The sequence below is a fragment of the Ambystoma mexicanum genome, chromosome 6p, assembly GCF_040938575.1.
Source record: "Ambystoma mexicanum isolate Mex_15411 chromosome 6p, UKY_AmexF1_1, whole genome shotgun sequence".
In the NCBI taxonomy this organism is placed as follows: domain Eukaryota; kingdom Metazoa; phylum Chordata; class Amphibia; order Caudata; family Ambystomatidae; genus Ambystoma; species Ambystoma mexicanum.
The window spans coordinates 1,329,390,729-1,329,412,542 of record NC_090935.1 but is presented as its reverse complement, the minus strand read 5'-3'; the positions used below and the strand labels follow the sequence as shown (position 1 = coordinate 1,329,412,542).

The 21,814-nt window shown below is 45.4% G+C and overlaps 1 protein-coding gene across 2 annotated transcripts in view; it reads left to right on the top strand.

Moving 5' to 3' along the window:
* Positions 1 to 21,814, top strand: part of LOC138510377 (coiled-coil domain-containing protein 171-like) — a 3,784,015-nt gene that overhangs the window by 1,138,449 nt on the left and 2,623,752 nt on the right. For both annotated transcript variants that reach the window (XM_069625990.1, XM_069625991.1), the window contains one exon: positions 20,033 to 20,095. In XM_069625990.1, coding sequence (XP_069482091.1) covers positions 20,033 to 20,095 — 63 coding nt within the window. The remainder of the gene's footprint in view (positions 1 to 20,032; positions 20,096 to 21,814) is intronic.

Below are 21,814 nucleotides of genomic sequence, written 5' to 3'. Positions count from 1 at the left end.
GTTCTTCCAGGAAACGGCAGATGTCAGAGGTGTGTTTGACAGCTGAGCGAGTGTTAAGAGTGGCGAGGTGGAGAAGGTTGCCATCCTTGAAAGACTTCCGGGGGGGGGGTACAAACTGGAGGTACTCACTGCAGAGGTGTAGAAGGAGCCAGATGGACGGCAGAGCAGGTAGGAGGAGAGGGCAAGGTAGCTGAGGAGGAGGAAGAGGGCACCAGAGAAGTGGCACAGAAGCCAAAGAAGGGAGACAAGGGACAGCGGGAGAGGAAAGGAAATTGATAAGGCGCGGGAAGCGTCTGTCAAATAGGAGGAGGTTGGCCTGAGGCCTTGGACCAAGAAGGTGACATTGAGGTCAATATTTATGATGACCTTAGAGGAGTGGAAGGAAGCAAGGAGGGCCTCCCACTGGGTGCCACCATTATTGGAGAGGATGAGTAAGTAGAGAGCACAGAGACCATATGAAGAGTCCATAGGTCTGGCGAAGGAACCACAAAGAGGATGTCAGTGAGGGTCTGTCTGGAGGAAGCGCTGGTGTAGGTATCAGTGATAGGGAGGCCTGGGTTGGAGACCAGGATATCCTTTTTGAACTTCTTCCTACCAGACATAGTTAGAAGGGAAGGGTAGTAGATAGAGAAACAGTTGGAAAAGATAGGAGAAACAGAGAGCACCATAGGTGAAGTGGAGGGGGCATGTGGGGGGGAATGAGAGAACATTGGAGCGCGGTGGAGAACCAGGGGGAGGTTACTGGGCACAGCTAAATGTACAATAAAGCAAGGCAGATGGAAACAGTGGTCGCTGGGCGCAGCTAAATGCACAGTAAAGCAAGACAGATGGAAACAGTGGTCGCTGGGTGCAGCTAAATGCACAATAAAACAAGGCAGATGGAAACACAGTGGTCGCTGGGCGCAGCTAAATGCACAATAAAGCAAGGCAGATGGAAACACAGTAGTCACTGGGTGCAGCTAAATGCACAATAAAGCAAGGCAGATGGAAACACGATGCAGAAGGAATTGGGAAGGAAAAAACAGAGGGGTGGGAAGTGGTGTTGCAACTGACCCGCAAGGAAGTGAAAGTGTCACGAAATGTTCAGCGAGCACCGGGAGAGTGCAGGGTCAGATCGCTTCCCAGTCAGCAGGTGAGGGCCCCCCCAGGCCATCTAGATAGCAGACAGGGAGCAGAAAGGGGCCTTAGGGATGGCCTTTGGGTGTGGGCCGGCTACCGCCTGCCGGCACCCATGATTGGTTCTTTTGCAGGTGGGCTGGCCAATAGGCTGGCAGCTCCCATGTCTGTGAGGGAAGTCACTTCGACAAGGCAAATATGATTATATATGTCATTTGTAACGCACCTATACACAAGTGTTTCAAGGCGCGACGAGGCAAGGAAGGGGGAACAGAGGGAGGACAGAGACAACGATCTTACTAGGCCAAGTGACATTGAGATTGCACAAGTACAGGGGAGGGGGAAGGGGAAAGTGCTAGGGAAAAGGGGAGGGGGCAGTGCTGTACATGGGATCAAAGCAATAGCAAGAAGTGCGGCCAGCAGGTGGCAGGTGCAAGGGTAAGTGCAGACAGCAGGTGTCCAAAAGTGCAGGTAGGGGACTGTAGGGTTACAGACCCAAGTGCAAGGGTTGCCGGGAGGCAGTGCGGGTGTGAAACTGGATGGCCAGGGACATAGGCCTGAAATCAGAGGGTAACCAGGTGACCAGTGCAGTATCAGACAGGAAATCTGCAGGGGAGAGAAAGAGAAAAGGCAGAAGGAAAGAGGAAGGTCTTGAGGTGCTTTCTGAACCGGAGATGGTTCTCCTCAAGTTTCAGAGAGGCAGGGAGGCTGTTCCAGAGGGAGGCCCCAGCCGGAGAAAGAGATCTACCAACTAACTCGTTGCTTGGAGCAGCGACTGACCCTGAGGGAGTTGAAGGTGGAGGACCGAAGAGCTCAAGGAAGAGAGATTTGGAGGTTATTTTTCAGAGTACATGAGGCCTCAAACATAATACTCAGCCCAACTGGGCCTACACCAGAACGAAATTGCAAGTTTGCAATAAAGCCTCACATACAGCAGGCAGCCATGAGGAAACTGACAATTCTATATAGCGGTGTGGGACGATCGCAGGGTAATATTAAAAATATTACTCATGAATCAGTCGAAAGCCCAACAGGGCTTACCTTGCTGCATGCGGGCACCATGCTACTCCATTAGCACAGGAGATGACCAGGATCGTTGTTTGATCCTGCAGTGTTGCTTCTTCTTCTTTTTTTGCTTGCGTATATGGTAGGAGGAGGGAGGAGAAAGGGGCCTTAGGGAGGGCCTTTGGGTGTGGGCCGTCTACAGAGGAGGCCGGAATTGCACATTGTCAATTGCATGTTGGCCTGCCAATGCCCATGATTGGTTCTTTTGCAGGGGGGCTGGCCAATAGGCAAGCAGCTCTGATGTCTGTGAGGGGAGTCACTTTGGCAAGGCAAATGTGGCGGCCATTTGTCAGAGTAAACACGGCCTCAAACAGAATACTCAGCCCAACTGGGCCAACACCGGAACGAAATTGCAAGTTAGCAATAAAGCCTCACATCCAGCAGGCAGCCATGAGGAGACTGCCAATTCTATATAGCGGTGTGGGACGATCGCAGGGTAATATTACAAATATTACTGATGAATCAGTCAAAAGCCTGATGGGGCTTACCTTGCTGCATGCAGGCAACACGCTACTCCGGTAGCACGGGAGATGACCAGGATCGTGGTTTGATCCTGCGGTGTTGCTTCTTCTTCTTCTTCTTCTTGCTTGAGTGAACATCACTACATATAGAAGATAAAAGGAAACACATGTTCCATCATTTCATTAACCCCACATCACTGCCTATTGCTCCAGAATTGATCAACAAAAAAAAATATTTCTCAGAGAGTTGATACAAGCAGCAGCAGTGGAGATACTTCCTTCCCCGTAAAATAAAGCCCCGATCTTTGCCTATTGCAGATCAAGTAATTCAAAGACCGTCGCCAAGTAATTAACCAAGGCAATAATCCGTTCCCCTTGCATAAAAATGAACCACCACTCGTCAGGCGTGGCCGTCTTGAGTTCTTCAAAAAATTTCCCCAGAATCCGAGATCTAATCTGTTATTGGCAGGCAAAACAATAGCAAGTGTTTGAGGGTTTCTTTCAGTGCACCTGGCCACCCTCTGTCTTTTGGGCCCAGGTACCTGCTCAGCCTGTCACCCTCCCGCACTGCCTCCGGGCCACCCCTCACACTGGGGTCTGTATCTGTACCCATACAGCCCCCCCCTTTTCTTCCTGCACTTATCGGACCTACCCTGTCTGCTGCCTTAAACCTAGCACTTGCAAATTTGTGGCTGCATTACCACTGTTTGTTGCCTTTATTATTTATTTATTGTTATTTATCTGTTTCTCCTCTGCTTCGCACTTTCTACCTCTGCCCCCTTCCATGCACTTTTCCCCTCCCCCTCTCCCATGCACTTGCGCGTTCTCAATGTCACTGGGCCTAGTAAGATCGCTGTTTTGTTCTCCCCTGTTCCCCTCCCTTGCCTTGTCGCGCTCTGAAACACTTGTGTACGAGCGCGATAGAAATAAAATATCAATCAATCAATCAATCAATCTGTCTCCACTTTGCAAAACCTACAACTTGCACTTGTTGCGCCCTCTTTTCCTTGTTGTTATGGCCTCTAGCGTTGGATATAGGTTCAATCTAAATCTCATATACTGTCTTCTATAGAAGCTGCTAGGACACTTCCCCAAATATTTTGGAAAAGTTTTTTAGGGCCTACTCACAGTGAGAATACAGTTGGAACCGCTGACTTTGCTCCTGCGTGTCTCAACCCAGTCTTTTCTCCAGATCTTCATTTTCACTTATGTCGAGTTGGCCAACATCTGCGCTTCCGTGGTATCCAGACTTGTTAATACCTCCCTTCACTAAACCAAAGCCTCTTACCGGGCACAGTGACAAGCACTTATGGTACAATGCTACATTTTTACACAAAACTGATGCAGAGTACTTTCTCAAGAGTAGGCATCCCTGTGCTGCAAGGGCTTTTATTTTCATTCTCAACATGGCCTCTCACAGACCAATATTAATGCACATCCCTAAGTATGTGATTGAGTCAACTCTAGGCAGCCTTTCATTATTCAAATACCATAATGTCTTTTTCAGTTTCCTTCTCTTAGCTTACTGTAGGATCAACATTTTTGATTTTCCTGCATTGACCTTTAAACTGTTTTCCATCATATAAACTTGGAAGGCATTCAGTTGACGTTGGAGGCCAACAGGCATCTGATCGATTAGAACTAAATAGTCTGTGTAAAATACGCGGTTGAGGGGAACTCCATTGATGTTGGGTGGAAAACTCCTAGTTTTGCTCAACGTTTCCAAAAATCAGAAATAAACAAAGTAAACAAAGCAGGGCCAGCAGGCAACCCTGTTTTAGCCCCCTCGTTTTCATAGTAGAATATGACAGCAATCCCCTCTGATCCAGTTTTATGTACAATGTGGTCTCTGAATAGAGGTCTTTAATAGCTTCCAAGATGTCCCTTGGACAACCCCAAATATCAAGTTTGATCCAAAGCAAGCTTCTATCTATTGAATCAAAGGTCTGAACCATATCAATAAATGTTAGATATACTTTGGTGTTGGTCCCAATGGTCCGCAATTTCAAACAATTGATCAAAAATACTTTTAACGATGTACCAATCTCCTTGATGAAGCTTGACTGGCATACATCAAAGTGACCTGACTTACTCATCCAATCATCCAGTCCCGTCAGAATCAGCACATATCTTGCCTACATCGTCAAGAAGGGCAATAGGGCACTAGTTTGTTTAGGGTCCACCTTATTCCCCCTTCTTGAATATCGGCACCACTATGGACGTCTTCCATGATCTTGGGACCCGCTTTAATCTTTTGATCTGGGCAAACAAGGTCCAAAGGGAACTTGACCACAGGTCAGGTTATTCTCTGAGGAGGGCGTTGGTTAACCTGTCAGGTCCAAGAGCCCTTCAGTTACTAGCCTTCTTAAATAGAAGCAAGATGTCCTCTTCATTAGTCATGTAAGACCATTTTGTCCAAGGTCTCTCCGCAGCTTATTTTGATTCTTCACTTTCAGTGTTAAACAATGAAGTCAGGGATAAATGGGGATTGTAGGAAAAATGTGATTGTATGAAGGTAAAAAGGTATTTATTGTTTTAAACCAAATGCCAATAATAAAACAAATATATTTCGCACAATGCTGCCACCCAGAGAAAAAAGAAAAAAGAAAAAAGGAAAAAAAAATTACTTTGTAGACTTCTCAAACCTGCTTCTTCTATCCATGCATGGCCTTTTTTTCCTTTTTTCGGTTCAGTAGCAGGCTCGTTTTCTTCAGAGCTAGCTCTTGAAACATTCTCTACAGTTGTCACGTTGATGTCACCACATATTATTATAATCGGGTCTGTTAAGGTTTCACAAAGTTTGTCTATCAATCCCATGATCGCATGCATAAAATTGGAGTCCCCAATTCCCATTGAGTTCCAATATAAATTACATACGATCAGCCATTCAGTTGTTTTTATTCTTATACAATTAGTCCGGATCTTTAACACCTGGCCATATGGATTTAAGTTCCATATTTTTATTATTTCCAGAGATCTTCCATTCTTCAGTAGTCTTAATAGACTTGATACTGCTCTCCCCTTGCTGCCCTTCTGAGCTGGATCAAGAAGGCTGTAAATCTGTACAGTATTGCACTGTCCTTTACCAGGTCTCCTGTAAACAGATGATCTCATAGCCATCCAAAATTAATTCTTCATTGGAAAACAAGTGTCCAAAGCCCCTTGTGTTTTGGCTACCCATGACCCACTTGCGCCGTGGTTGCCGAAGGCATAGTTAGGCTCCACTTTTGTTGAGTGCAAACGCTTCTGCTAGCCAAGTCCAGGACTCTTTCTGATCCAAATCTGGCTCTTCACTCTGATGTATTGTCACTTTCCTCTCTGCAACTTCCGATCCTCCTATAGTGTCAGGATTCCACTGGGCATTGTCAGGCTTCCATACCATTGCTCACGCTTTAAAGACCCATCTAGGTTTCCACTTATTAGTACACGATTTAAACACTTTAACTGGAGGTGCAGGAGTAGTAACCAGTAGTATGTTTCAGCTAGTGAATGAGAATGATTTAGTTGCAGGAGGTCTGTGATTGGGAATGAGAGATTCTTCCTTAATGTGGCTGTCAGGAAACCTTTGTTTCCCCAGGTTAAGATGGAGGCTCAGCTCAGCAGCATTGATTGGCTGTGCCTGGTGGTGAGGTAGTTTAGAATTCCACTAGAAGTTCTAAACTGCCTTTCATTCTAGTTTTCAAGGGAACAGGTCGCAGTTTATAGTTCAGCAAAGTATTTTAGTAAAAACTCTGAAGATTTCAATTTCTGAGAAAGAACAGAGACAAGAAGAATCCATTGGAAGCAGTAACAGCAAAAGTCAGCTAAGGAAGTTAACAGATGAAGAAAGCTAAGTGTTCACAATTCAAGTTCTACCCTTTCAACAAGTGTTATAAGTTAAACGTTAAAGGTTTATGAACTGTTCTCCGCGTGTAGTTGAAGACACGTAATTGTAAATAAGGAAAGTGAAATATTAATGTAATTCAGTCTGCAGCATTCTGCCGATGCGTGCGCTTTGTTTCAAGTAACTGCAGCGTTCCAGACCGCAGATTAATTATTAACCTTAGAGCGCATGGCGATCCGACGCGGCCGTAAGGTCTTAGTCTTTATTAACAAGTATCTGCAGAAAACTAACATAGGCTTTCCGTTTTGTTGTCCGCATAGTAGAAGCATTGCGTGTGTCGGGTCTATTAGAGGAAGGAACCCAAAGACGCGCTGTAACGTGGTGATCTGCAGTGCAACATATTCCTTTGCTACGAACTCAAGTAACTGACAACGGAACAGCTGATGTTGTCATCGAAGGAACGGTCACAGTCAGTCTACGTTACGACAAAGGCAATGAAAGAAAAGAAACTTAAGGCAGCAAGCGAGGAAGTGTGAACGCCGACTCGTGGACTACTCATGAAAGGAAAAGTACTCAGAGGTGAGCGGACTGTGCGAAAAAGCACATTAGGACAGAATGAGTCAAAGAATCTTCTTTTAAGTGATTTGAAGGAAGTGTTAAGAGAGAGCAGAGATAGTTTAATAAAGAAACTTTAGCTCACAAACTGATCTCAAGTCACCAGAGCAAGCTGAGAAGAGTGTGAGTGCAACAGAACTACAGAACCTTAAAAAGAGAACCCATTGACTCTAATGTTTTAAAGGGGTTCTAGCAAAGATGCAAAGATGATTCTCAGTCGGAACTGCTAGTTAAAAGAAGATAAAGGACTTTCAATATTGTCAGCAGTTCAGCAATTCCCTTAAAGGAAGCCTATTAGCTCAGAAAGCATAGGCTGCAGGTATTTTAAGGGTCTTGGGAGGAAACCGTGTATAGGTAAGAGGGAGGGTAAGTGAAAGTTGTTAGTAACGGTTGTTAACTGTGGTTACCTTCTAGGTCTTCACGGCAAATCGTTTACCCAGAGATATTCAGTCCACGAACGAAGCTGGAGACAAGGGCTCTAGAGAAGATCTGCGTTTGTTATTTTTTCCAATTCCCCTTTCCCCTTGGGTTTGCCAGTTTGATAGTTTTAGTTTAGTAGGATTATTAAGCTGGCAGACTAGGGGGGTCTGGTGGGCTATCGTCACTCCTGCAGGAATTCGCAACTGGACCTGACATATAGTAATTGTGAATAGGGGGTTATCTGCAACCCCAAAATTAGCTCCTCTTTGTTTTATCGCTGTTTCTCGAATTGGAGTATTACTTGGAGAATAGTCAAGCTAATCACTAGACTGAATCTTCTTCCCATCCAACGCTTTGCTTGTAGTGGTCCTGTCTTCCAGTTTTTCTAATACGTCAAATCCCAATGGTAGAAAAAGCAAGGCCTCTTCCAAGATGGCCTGTTTGATGAAATTGGATTCCAGATGTACAGCCACTTTATCAAGTCACTGCTCGCTTACAAATTCGACCCTTGCAATGTCATTGGTCGTAATCAATTGCTTCGTAGGGATATGGTGTAACAATCTTAGGACGTTTGCCCTGTTCATTATCAGGCGGTCGTCTATGTGAAGAATCCTTTCCAGGACAATGCAGGTTTCTTTTTTTAGCCAGCAACTTTTTTTCTCCAACATGATTTATTTTTGAAGTTTGTGGTTTACCTATAAAACTTGTTGTTCTTATTCGTAGTATGGTTAGTAGGTAGTGTTGGAATAGACAACCTACCGTCAAAGAGCAGGGTGGATTTACCTTCTTCTGCCTTGGATTAATTTTCACTTAAGAATCTTGATAAAGAAGCAGGATGGCCCACTTTAACTACTTGTGGCCGGCGCAACTCTGTAGTTACTGCCAAGCGTTTTTGTTCCATGGTTTTAAAGGCATAAGTAGATTTTTCCATGGTTTCTTCTAAGAGGTCAGTCTTGCTATTTAAAGTCAGAGCCCTCTGGTCAATTACCGGATCTTCAACCAATACTGGACTATACTGTCTCACGTCTTCTTCTATTTCATCCTCATACAGGTAAATTGATAACTTTAGGAAGGCTTCAATGCTGTCCTCCTCCAGGGTTAATCCTTCATGTTTTTTTGAGGGATTCTATTAACTCTTTTTTTCGCTGTCCCCTCTCTGAACGTCCTTAGGCTTGCCCGATTTCCTCCCAATGGTGACTTTCAGGCTCAATGGAATATTCAAGTTTCTCAGAAATTAGCAGGAATCATTGGATTTACTTTTGTTTTTTTTGTTTTTCTTTTTGCAGTTCAAATTATTGTTGTGGTTTAGCACCTATTTTCTTCCTTTTCAATTTCAAAAACATTGGATACGCTTTAATGTTCTTTGTGATTGAAATGGCTGCTATAGGCCTGTCTCCATCGCTTTGCTTTTGCCCAACATCAGGTACAACCTCTAGCTCCTTAACTGCGAAGACTGGGCAACTTTTCACCTTTTGCGACAAAGTAACCTCCTTTTCCATTTTACTAGCCTTATGCAACATTTCTTGGGGGATTTCCATTATGTCAGTTTTTAAGGCCGATGGAATCTGCTTCTGTGGAATCGTAATGCTAGGCACCAAGGTGGCAGACTGAGGAAGGACTCCCAAGCTACCCTGGTCACGTGCATCGCATTTGGCTCTTGATAGTCTTCTTGTGTACCTCTCTTCAATTAAGGGATCGAGAACACTGTGAAGTATGTTTCTTCCCTGTTTTTGTCCAACTTTCCTTGGACTGCTGTCACAAAACCTTCTACGAAAAGCATTTTAGAATGCAACATTGCAGTGAGTGTTGTTTGATCTTTCGACTGGTAATTTATTGACTCGTATAGGTTTGTGAATGTGGCCATGGTGATCGTTAGTGCTGCAATGTACTAGCATTGATGCCAGGCCCCATAGGGTCCTTTTCAGTCCTTTTGCAATGCTCATTTGGATCACCCAAACCATAGAGAGTGATAAGTGAATCAGGGTTTGATATGTTTGATGAGTCACTAGAGGAGTAAGAAGACCTAACACTGGCTATATCAATCCTTTGCCGTTTCCTTCTCTCACACACCCCCTGAGGTTGAGAAGGCTTTGCTCTATCTGCCACTTGTAGCAGAAGTTGTTGCTGTTGTTAGACCCCATTAGGTTTAAAGGAGCTCGCCAGTTGCTTAAAGCTCCCTAGCTGGACTTTCACTTGATTACCGGGCATAGAGTTGACCACCCGGCTCTTTGGGGCCACCTGGCTACCAATCGCCTGCTCTATTAAGGTGCTACTGGTTCTTTCTCCAATATCAATTGCCCTTTCTGGATCATGCACATCCATTTGGGCACTGGTTTTATCTTGTAATATTTCCAGCAGGTTCCAAATTTCCAAGAGCACAGCGTCATCCACTTCTCCTGCACATTTTTGGTTTGGAGGTTATGCTGTTTGAAATCCGCTTGAAACAGCGGGCATTCAATCTCTGTAATGGAATCTATGCTTTTCAGTGCCTATGTTAAATCCCAAACCTGCTGGTTTTCAATACGTAGCTCCTTTAAAAGAAGGGATGTTTGTTGTTGGGTTCAACTGGGTCCTCTGTATCCCACTGTTAGACAACTGTTTGCTGAATTGTATAGCTACATGTGTTTTCTTTAAGCCCCTCAGATCATTATTTAATGGACAAAGTTCAGTGGCTGAATTTGACAGGTTAAGTACACAGCGGGCTGTACAGATCCCGGCAATGAGGGGAGAAGGGCATTCACCCTTCAGCCCTGTTATTTGTTTCCTGGGGGTGAAGCCACTTGGAGTGTGTGTCCTTGTGTAGTCTGCATCGTGCCCCTTTTAAGCCCTCCCCGTTCTACTCAGTCTTGGGGCTGTGTTTTCTCCCTGTGCGGGGGCCCCAGATACTGTTCGATCTTGCAGACTTTCTGGTTTTAGAGGCTGTGCTGGGGGAAAGCTGTTTTACAGTTCCATGCTCTTCTAAATGCAGCACCTTAAATGCTGTCACCAGAACATCACCCACAAATGGAATTGGAGTGGGGTAGGCTGCATTATTAATGTCTGAGCTTGCCTGTTCGTCCGTATAGCCTTTAGCCTCCTTACAAGACTCAGATGTATTTAGCACTGCACACGTGTAGTCACTAATCTCAGAGAGAGTTGCAGACTCTGTCCTCTGTTGGCACCACTCGTTCACAGACGAGACTTCCAAGACAGGTCCCTGCATGATCAACGTTATAAACAAGGAACCAAAAGAGGTACCCACGCTGGTGACAGCCTGATTTCTGTCCGTTATTTTAGTTGAATCTCCATATTAGTATAAGGTATGTGCTTTCAAAGAAAGTCACAGAAACAAAAAACAAAGAATAAAGTCCTAAGAGTACAAACAATACATTTATTTTACAAAAAACATTTTGTTATTTAAGTTGCTTCTTACATGAAGCTGGGCATGCCATAAAGGTAGGGGCCCCTAGATGATGTGCAGAAAGGGGAGAGAGAGCGCAACAGGTCCACTTACCTGTGCGCTTGCAGGGCGGCGGATGCTCAGCTAAGGACATAGATCAAGCTAGAGCGTGCAGCAGAAGGGAAAATGCTGCGTCATGGTTCGACGGGCGCCGCAATGAGTAATGTCTATGAGCCTATGGTGCCAGGACTAATTTCTATTATGAGCCTGGTGCCTAAGGCGCCAGGACTGAACCCAGGCAGCCCCTAGCTGGGGCTGCTGGGGTTTTAATAAATATCTGGATGCCTGCTCCCGGGGCTGATGGGCTTGGTCCGGATGCCCGGCGGTAGGCATCAAGACAGCACTCCCCCCCAAGGCCCCTCCTAAAGGTGTTCTTCCCCTCGGTCCTGGTTTGTCTGGGAAGTTACGATGGAATTTTTTCACCAACCTAGGTGCATGAACGAGGTTACTAGGCTCCCATGACCTTTGCTGTCCTTGCAATTGTGGGATTCCATCTAGGTCCGATACATGCTAACAGTCACATTTCTATCTAGATGTCGCGCAAGCTAGGTTCATAATTCTAAGTGTGGTGCATGCTAAGAGTCACATATGCTAACAATCACATTTCTGAGATTCCATCCAGGTGTGGCACTCGCCAACAACCACATTTCCATCAAGATGCAACGCAGGCCAAGCCCGAGAATCCGTTCCAAGTGTGGCACATGCCAACAATCGCACCTCTGCCCAGATTCGGCGCAAACTATGCTTGAGAATTCCATCTAAGTGTGGCACATGCTAACAACCACATTTCTGTCTAGATTCGGCACAGACTAAACTTGAGAAATTTCATCTAACTGTGGCATGTGCTAGCCATCATATTTCTATCTGAATGCGATGCGGGCTAAGCTTGAGAATTCCATGTAAGTGTGGCACATGCTAACAATCGCATTTTTGTCTAGATTTGGCGCAGACTAGACTTGAGAAATTCCATCTAAGTGTGGAATATGCTAACAGTCACTTTTCTGAAATTCCATATAAGTGTGGCATATGCTAGCAATCATATTTCTGTCTAGATGCGACGCGGGCTAAGCTTGAGAATTCCATCTAAGTGTGGCATATGCTAACAATCACATTTCTGATAATTCCATCTAAGTGTGGTATATGCTAACAATCACATTTCTGTCTAGATTTGGCGCAGACTAAGCTTGGAATTCCATCTAAGTGTGGCATATGCTAACAATCACATTTCTGAAAATTTCATCCAAGTGTGGGATATGCTAACAATCACATTTCTGTCTAGATTTGGCGCAGACTAAGCTTGAGAATTCCATCTAAGTGTGGCATATGCTAACAATCCCATTTCTGAAAATTCAAAGAGTTCAATATGTCCGATGGTCACTCTTATTCCATTCCCTTATTGAATTGCAGCTGGTTCAAAAGAATATTGCCTGGAGGCAGCTGATGGCGTTCAGGTAAGAGTCTGTATTACCCAACACTGTCCGGTAAAGGTTGCATGAGTTTAACTTGTTGTTTTCTCCCTTTATAGGTGCGGCATTGAAGATGAGGTGTATTAAAGGGTAATGCCTCCGGTGGTAAATCAGGTAAGCCTATGGTGGGTAGAGATTGTATTTGTCAGCTCTCTTGGCTCACCTTGTTGTTTCTTATGTTTTCCCCCCCAGGTGCTGGAGTTCAGCGAAGAAAATGATGGAGGCAGCGCAGGATCGAAAAATGCTGCGAGGACTGGTGAGTATGGCGCGGTGCTGCAGCTAGCGATGCGACGCGTGCAGAAATAAAGTCCTTTTCAAGTTTGAAGACGTGATGGATCCGGAATCAGGTAAGGATTGAAATAATGTCGGTGTTCTAACCTTTCCTTCTTCTTTCCTCTTTGCTAGGAGCTCTGGATTCGAGACGGGCTTGGCTGAAGACTGGATGCTGACTGCAGGCACAGTGAGCGTTACGCTGCTGGATGCAGAATAACACGAAGCGTGTGTTGCTGATCGGGCGTGGTTTAAATAGCCTCCAAAGTAGTTCCAGTTAAGAAGTTCCCCAGAACCACACCCGAGTAAAAAATAGTCCCTGTGACAAAATAGTCCCATCCAAGCCTCACGTTGGCTTGGATTCAGTTGCAGCATGGTCTGCATGAGGTAAGTAATGTCTATGAGCCTGGCGCCTATGGCGCCAGGACTGATTTCTATTATGAGCCTGGTGCCTAAGGCGCCAGGACTGACCCCAGACATCCCCTAGCCGGGGCTGCTGGGGTTTTAATAAATATCTGGATGCCTGCTCCCGGGGCTGATGGGCTTGGTCCGGATGCCCGGGGGTAGGCATCATGACACATTCCCGTAAAGCTGGGATATAGGACAATAACTTGGGCATTCGGCTGGATCCTTAGCAGGCTTAAGTAACAACGATGTAGCGGAAATATCCATATCCTGAGAAACTTATCCCTGTACTGGATTTCGTTAAATAGTTTAGTCAACGGCTATGATAGCCATGGTCAAAATGTTCTCTATAACACATTTCCAAACCCATTGGGCCCGGGAGTTTTATTAAGCAGCAAAGTATCAATAACTCTACCCACTTCCACAGAGGTTATTGGAGCTTCTAATAGTTTGTTGTCTTGAGCCGAAACCTGCGGCAACCCCGATTTGTGCAAGGACTCCAATTGCCTCTCAGACTCTAGCGTTTCCTCTTTCACTAGCTGTCTATAGAAAGATTCCATTATGTCTAATTTGTCTGCTTCTGCTCTCCTCAGCGCCCGGACTCATTTTTCAACTGCAGAATATAGCTTTGCCCTTCTATTTGTGGAGCTTCGCTGCAAGGAATATATTGGCCGTATAACCTTTTATGGAATAGCGTTATCTGGTTTGTATCAATAATTGCGCTGACCATTCTGCTAAATGTGCCTCTAACTGCTTCCGCACTTTTGTTAACTCCTGTAAATACTTCAATGAACACTTATTCTTATGTAGCCGCTCCGCTTCTGCCACAGCCTGCTCCAGAGCCACTCGCAGTGATCCCCGTGCCCTAAGAAAAGCTGCTGTCTTTACAATAAATTCCCCTCTAATTATTGTTTTCCAGCATCCCAAATTACTCTCCCATCCAAATTCCCATCATCATTTTCCTGAAAATAATTTTGGATCACCGTTTCAATATGCACCCTGATCGTAATATCCCTTTAGACTAGCTCATTGAGCCTGAGTTGTTTTCTTTTCCCTACCCAAAGGTCCATCCAGATGTATTTGCAATACTACCAGAGAATGTTCCGATAGATAACGAAGGCCAATCTCCACTGACAGCACCATCGGAACCAGAATTGTCGAGGTCAACACCATATCAATCGCACAAACGCCCTTGTGCACCACTGAATAGTGTGTATAGTCCCATTCCCCTTGCCTAAAGAACTGCCAAGATTCGATTAAACCCAGGTCCCTCAGCAGCTTTGCCAGTTCCTGACGATTCCTATTATCAGTTGCCGTGGGTGAGAGTGCTTTGCCCAAAATTGGGCCCATTACACAATTAAAGTCGCCTCCAATGACAACATGGCCCTCGCAAAGTACCTTCTGCTTCCTTCTCTAATAGCACTCTTAAGTAGCGGTCTTGGTGCTCATTAGATGCATGGGATGCAACCAGAGTAAATAAGTGCCCTTCAATAAACCTTTAAGCTGCAAAAACCTCCCCTCAGGATCCCTATGTATGTTGTTTGCAAAAATAGTATCTCTTTGCCAGTTAAGTTTGCGGCCCCTCTTTTTGTACCACCTTTGGATGCAACATATTGTTTGGGGAATGCTTTATATCTCATGCATACTTCATCCTTAGGTAGCAGGTGCATTTCCTGTAGGAAAGCCACTGAGGCTTTCAGCTCCGTTAACCTTCTCGAGATGTGGCGCCTCTTGGGGGGGGGAGGGTTGGGAGTTCAGACCCCTAACATTGAGGGTCACCAAGTCCAATTCAGCCCTTTCCCTGTTTATGCACCTGTAGATATTGCATTGTCGAAACCATTGTAAACCTATAACCCCCATCATCCTCCCAAGTTTTTCACCATATGCCACCACAAACTGTACTTAACTTTGAAATCTCCATAACCTCCCCCATGCAAAACCCCAACATAACACCTTACAAAGACTCTTCCCCTAGGGACAATACCCACATCCTGGCATCTTAGTGTCAGTTTCCAGCACCCCTGCCCGTCACCCACCCTCCCCAACACAGTGAATGAACCTTTCATCTTAAGCTGCAAAAACCTCCCCTCAGGATCCCTATAAATGAGTTGTTTGCAAAAATCTTATCTCTTTGCCAATTAAGATTGCTACCCCTATTTTATTAGCACCACTGGACGCAACATATTGTTTGGGGGAATGCTTTACATCTCATGCATAATTCATCCTTATGTAGCAGGTGCATTTCCTGTAGGAAAGCCACTGAGGCCTTTCAACTCTGTTAACCTTCTCGAGATGTTGCGCCTCTTGGAGGGAGAGTTCAGACCCCTAACATTGTGGGTCACCAAGCCCAATACAGCCCTTTCCCTTTTTCTGCACCTGTAGATATCACATTGTCGAATCCATTGTGATCCAATAACCCCATCATCTTCCCAGGTTTTTCACCTTATGCTACCACAAACTGTACATAACTCTGAAATCCCCATACACTCCCCCATGCAAAAACTCAACATAACACCCTTCAAAGACTCTCACCTAGGGACAATACAAATATCTCAGCATCTTAGCATCAGTTTCCATCGCCCACACCCATCACCCTCCGCCCCAACTCAGTGAATGAACCTCTCACCTGTCTCAACTCCACTGCATAATAATAAACACCTCTAAACCCATCATTAAGCCTGTACATTTGGTGAAACCCATATAAAAACCTATAACGACTCCACAGAAACCTTTTAAGGACCTCTGCCCTCAACCCTCCCTAACTGAATGTGAGCTAGCCCATCCATTTACCTGTCCAGTTCATTCAGGTGACCATCGAGGCATGATCTCCTCTTCCTCTTTCCTTAGGATATGGGCGACCCATCTTCAAGTCCTCTTTCCTTGGCAGTCTCTTTGCTTGTGTATCTCTCTCCCTTTTCGGGGGATTGTTCCGATGGCAAGTCACCCATATCCTTTCCCATTAGTTCTGCTGCTTCCCCCTCCTTAACAATACTATAAGCTTTGCACTGATATTAAAATTTCAGACTGCATGGGAATGTCCATCTATATCGCACACCCTTGTCTCAAAGCCAACTTCTGACCAGGCACAGCTTCTTCCTTTTCCGTAATTTCGCTTGGGCCAAATCTTGGAACACTAATGTGGAGGAATCCCAGAATCGGATCATCTCTTGTTTTTTCGATGCCACCATGATGGTCTCCTTGAGCTGATACAGGTGGACCTGCGCAAGAACATCTGGCAGCAAATCTTTACTTTGCTGATAGGATGAGTAAACTCAATGAGTTCTATCCAGAACTATCACCTCTTCATCAGAGATGCTCAAAATCTGTTGAAATGGTGCTTGAACCTAGTTGAATAAATCCCCATCAGCAATATGTTTAGGGATTCACTGCAAACTAATGTTATTCCACCTTGACCTATTCTCAGCATCCTCCTGCTTCGACAAGACAATCTTGAATTGTTGCTCTAGACCCACCATTCTCTCAGCCAGCTCTGCCTGTATGTGATCCTGATCCAATCTTTCCTCTGCTGCCAAGACATGTTTATCCAGCTACGCAATTGATTTGGTCAGATTTACGGTGCTCTCCTTAAATTCTTTTTGGATTTCCAGTAGATTATTTGCAAATGTGATCGCATCCTCTGAGCATCCTCCAGTTGTGAATGCGAGTGGACCTGGATCATCCCTTGTAGCTGGTTCGGCTTAGAGCCCTCCTGTCTCAGCATCAGGGATTTTATATCGCCAGAAAGAGTGCCTTTCTGTTATGCCAGCGTTTTTGACATGGTTAGGGCAGTGACTAAAAAAACATTTGCCGGTCCTCTGGATAAGGAGCCAACAGCTAGGTTGTGACAAGCTTTAGTAGACCTAACTGACTGAATGATTGTGTTCCCTCAAGCGTTTAAGTTAGGCAGCAGTGCAGAAAATGTTCAGCTCTCCCAACCTCAAGAGGCCAGTCCACTGCGGTAGCAGGCCAATAATACTGGATGCCCCTTGGCCACGCTTCAACAATATTCCAGAGGAAGCCCCAAGGCCCCCACGCTGATCATTCACCCTATCACCTGCAGGGCTTTCACCGCAGCAATATAACCTCCAGTTCATGTATGTAACACAGCAGCTTATTCCTCCTCTAGACCTCTTCTGCAGCACCTACCTCCAATTGCAGCAATAGTGGATGCTATAGGTTCCTCCAGAAAACTTTATCAATTTTTTCTGCAGCCACAGTTATTCTATGCTCTCATCGAGTTACTCCTAGCTTGACTCGCCCACCCACCTCCTCTGTGCCCTCCTTATGCTACGACTATCCTTCATGACACTCCAGGCGCATGGGTTCCCCAGGTCGCTCTTCAAAAATGCACAGGACGGGTCTGCTCGTCCTTTCTATTCTCCGCCAGGTGCTTGACAACCCGGAGCCACTGCGACCAGAAGGGCAAGGCCTCTACCACCTCCCGGAGAGAGGACGTCCCTGTCTCCCTGCCACCGACCTGCACCGCTGCTGCAGCAGCCGTACAACACCTCTGTGCCCCAATCTAGTAAATCTATTCACCCACAGCAGCAGAGAGGATTGCCTATCGTGGCTTCTCCATCTGCACTCAACGGGCTGTGGAACGCATCATTGCACAAGAGTCCTCCCAGTCACAGCCCGAGCGCCATTTGTTTTCTCGAGCTGCGGAGTCCGATCCCCTAAAAGTAAAGACAAGCACCTCTCCGGGAGCCGTTCTTCACTGAATGGGTTGCCACAGGTCTCATCACACAGCAGAGAGGTGAAAAGGGCCGTTTCTACAACATTTGAGGGGTCTATGAGCCACTGATGGGCGCAGGGATATAGAGCTCAACGAGGAAGCCTCTTCATGCTTCCCAGGTCGGCCACACCCCCAAAGTATTTTTTGTTCAATCTTCACATAATGCTTGATTCTGTGAATTATCATGTGATATCCTTTTTCGAATTCCATGATAGAAAACACTATTTATATTAAACTCTCATCCATGTTTGTGAATATATGAAATGTTTCCAGTGTATTGTATAAATGCATGCCTACTCAAGATTCCAGAGATTCCTCATTTGATAAATAAAAATGTACCTTAATGATAGAACAGTGATCCCTCCTAACAAGGGGTAGGAGGCCTTCCGGGGCAAATGCTAGAACCTGCCTTACCCCAGAAATGGGGTGAGGAAGTTGGGGGGACGAGGGGAGGTAAAGGGGGGGGGTTTCATGAAAATAACTCTGGGTGCCTTGTATGAGGTGATAGGTGCCACTTTTTGTCACCCAATGTGACACACACCCCATTTTGGCCCAAGTTCTCTTTTCGTTACTGGACTTCAAGGACCTGCATGCCCTGCCGTTGTGAGCATGCCCAGCAGAACACTGAAGGAGAAGACACCTATACCCATTCTGATGCTCCGGCACTGGTTAATAAAGAGCTGCTCTACTCACCTCCGCCTGGACTGAAGGGAGCGCTGACACATCAGCAAGCAGCATCTGTTTTAGAGATGGTCTAAATTGTCGACCCCACAGAGGGGGCGGGGGTAAATATGTTTTTTGTATCTGCGTACAGCAGTGACACACCCCCAGGAGAAATGACAGGACTACATTGTGCTTCAGAGTCAAGTGGGATTACTGTAGCTGTGATTGTGAGAGTGCATGAGAGAGGGAAGGTGTGAGCAGAGTGGGAGAGAGAGAAGAGGAGATAGCAGGGAGTAGAAGGTGACAGAGTAGTTGAGAGTGAGTGGTGGGAAGCAGGAGAAAGTAGGAGGACAGAGTAGGAGGTGAGAAGAGAAGGTGACAGAGTAGAGGGAGACCGAAGGGATACAGTGGGGAGAGAAGAGAGGAGCAGATGCAGAAGTAGGAAGAGGGGAAGAGGAAGAAAGGGGAGTAGAGAAATAGGGAGATGTAAGATCAGGGAGAGGAGTGAGTGGGAGTGAGAGAGAGGAGAGAGAGTGTGGGTGTTTCTTAGAATATATAGGGACTGTACTCTTGTAAAAACCACTATTTGTGGAGTGACTGAATAGAGCAACCCTTACAAAGTCTCTGAGGGAGTAAGTTAGATAAGGTCTTGGCCTTTAGGCTCTCCCATGTCAGAGAGTAAAGTGAGACTGTAGGGGTTACCGATCTCTTGTGTCCAGGTGATTTCGGGTGCCAGGTAAGCCTGGGCAAGGGTGGACGGAGCCCCTGGAAGTCTGAGGGACAGCCTAGAATAACCCTTTTGTCACACATTCTAGCAGACAAAACCTCCTCCCAACAGCATCTCAAAGACATTTTCAATAATAAACCTTGAACCATTCTTTGGACTTGTGATTTTCGTAAGGAACTCTGTCACATGCAACCTGGATACAATCGTCCAGAGAGTAATGGAGGGGAAACAAATCATGAAACCACTGTCATTCCAAACAAGCAAACTGGGTGATGCTGCGCTTCACTTATATCATGGCATGAGGTAACATAGATCTCTTTAGGCATCTGATCGTTTTGCCTGTTTCCATTATCGGGATTAGTGGCATCAGTGTACGTTAGTCTCATTCATGTTATCATTGTCGACTGGGTATTTGAAAATTGATGTCATTTGTAAAGAACATTGTAAACAGTTTAGAATCTGGTAAAACATAGAGTAGTGGTTACTAATCTATCTTTAGACTATTTATAGATGACCGTAACATACGTACCAGTGTTTGCTTTCAGGCTTGGCACATTACTTCAGGTAATGTCACAGACAGGCAATTGCTCCATCTAGAATTACATACAGTGCTTTATCCTTGTTCTGGCTTTAGGGTGAAGCATTTCCATTATAATGATGTATTTGGATTCCAATCTTTGCAGTAGTTCAGTTCCGTTGCCTCCCAAATAGAAGCCTCCACTGCATCTTTGCCAAAGAATTTCAAATGGGAAGAGTCACTGTTATGCATTTGCTTAAAATGTATTGCCATATGGTAATTTGAGTTTTCATTCTTAATTGCTCTGCAGTGTTGCAGGAAGCAAAATATGGATAATGGAATGGACTCTTCATTCACGTTTTCGGATGAACCAGTAAGTATATATGCTAAGTGTGTTGTTGCGCTTGTAATGTGTTTACAAATGTACCATACCTAATTGTGATAATCAAAAGTAAATATTTGCTTGCTCTCACCCATACTGCAGTCTTCACACCTATCACAGGGCCAGAAGCTTCCTTCTGCATTTGTTACAGATACATTTATAATCAAAATGATAAGGAGATCTTTGATAGACGTGCATTTGGAGGGTCTGATATAAACATGTTCCCCATGCTCATGTCTATCAAGATCTAGTTTTGCTATAGACCATGGTCTGTTTAAAATGACTGTAATGGCTCTTGTTTGGATACTGCCTCATTACGACCCAGGTGCTTTCTGTGAGCCATTCTCACACTACTCTCAATTGGCCCGCTTCATAATATCTATTTATGTTGGGTAGTCCCAGCCCGCATCCGTGCCTTTGAGTCATAAGCAGATCCAGGGCCACCCTGTGGTGTTTATTCTGCCAAATAAACTTTGACACCATCTTATTTATCGCCTTGAAGAACGACTGCAGGACTGCAATCGGAAGGACCTGAAATTTATACAATCTAGGGAGCGTCGCCACCTTAACTGTCGTTATTCACCCCAACCAGGAGATTTGGAGGGGAGTCCATCTCAAGAAGTCTTCCTGTGATTTCTTTAATATCCCTGGCTAGTTGGCCTTATACAGGTTGGACATCTTACTAGTTAGTGCTACCCCTAGATATGAAATACTTCCTACGGCTAATTTGAAGGGAGAGCTCCTGCACAGGGCCTCTGACTGTTCTCTTTGTATGCCCATCTCCAGCAGTTCTGACTTGGTCATATTTAATTTTTTCCAAATTGAACTTTATTGGAATTTTCAGTAATACAAGAACAATTAACTTCAACTTTCCCCTCTTATGCAGTTTGTCATCTCCAGCTGAAATCTACCATTTTAATACACCCCTCCAAACATTTCTTGCGGTTAGCCCCATGGGCCCGTCACATCCCCACCTCCTCTTCCCATACTAATCATCGGCCATATTTCTCGAGAAAGAGGACCGACAAGCCTTCAGTGTTTGATTGAGATTCATCCAGCAGGTGCGTTAGGAATTTCATGTCATAGATGGCTCGTACCTTCGCCACCCACTCTTTTTCTTTCGGGAGATGCAGATTCTTCCACCGCTGGGCCAAAGAACACCTGTCGGCAACTAGCATGACTTGCACCATGTGCCCCTCCTCTATCTCATTCCCTTCCTCTTCCAACCATACTCCGAAAAGGAGGAGCCACAGCGACAGCCTTCTCTCAACCCCATCAACCCCCTTGATCCACACCAAGACCTCCTTCCAGTATGCTTGCACCCTTGAGCATCCCCACCACATGTGAAAGTAGTCTCCCTGCTCCCAATGACATTTCCAACATTGGGGGTCGCGCCCCCTACCCATTTTGGCTAGTATCGTGGGCGGGTAGTGCCACTTATGCTACAACTTAAGAGCCTGGTGTCTATACTGCAGAGACTTGGTTGCGCGTGATACTCTTTTGCACATCAATGCCCACAAGGCATCATCAATGTCATTTCCCTGGTCCTTTCCCCACTTATTCCTGGCCGGACGCGAGTCCCTCGGATCTTCCAATAGCATAACCCGGTATAGCCTGGCAATGAGACCCCATGAGTCCATCTTCGCCATCAAGATACGCTCAAAGTCTGTCAAATCTCTTCGCAGGTTCTTGTCCCACCAATCATCCAAT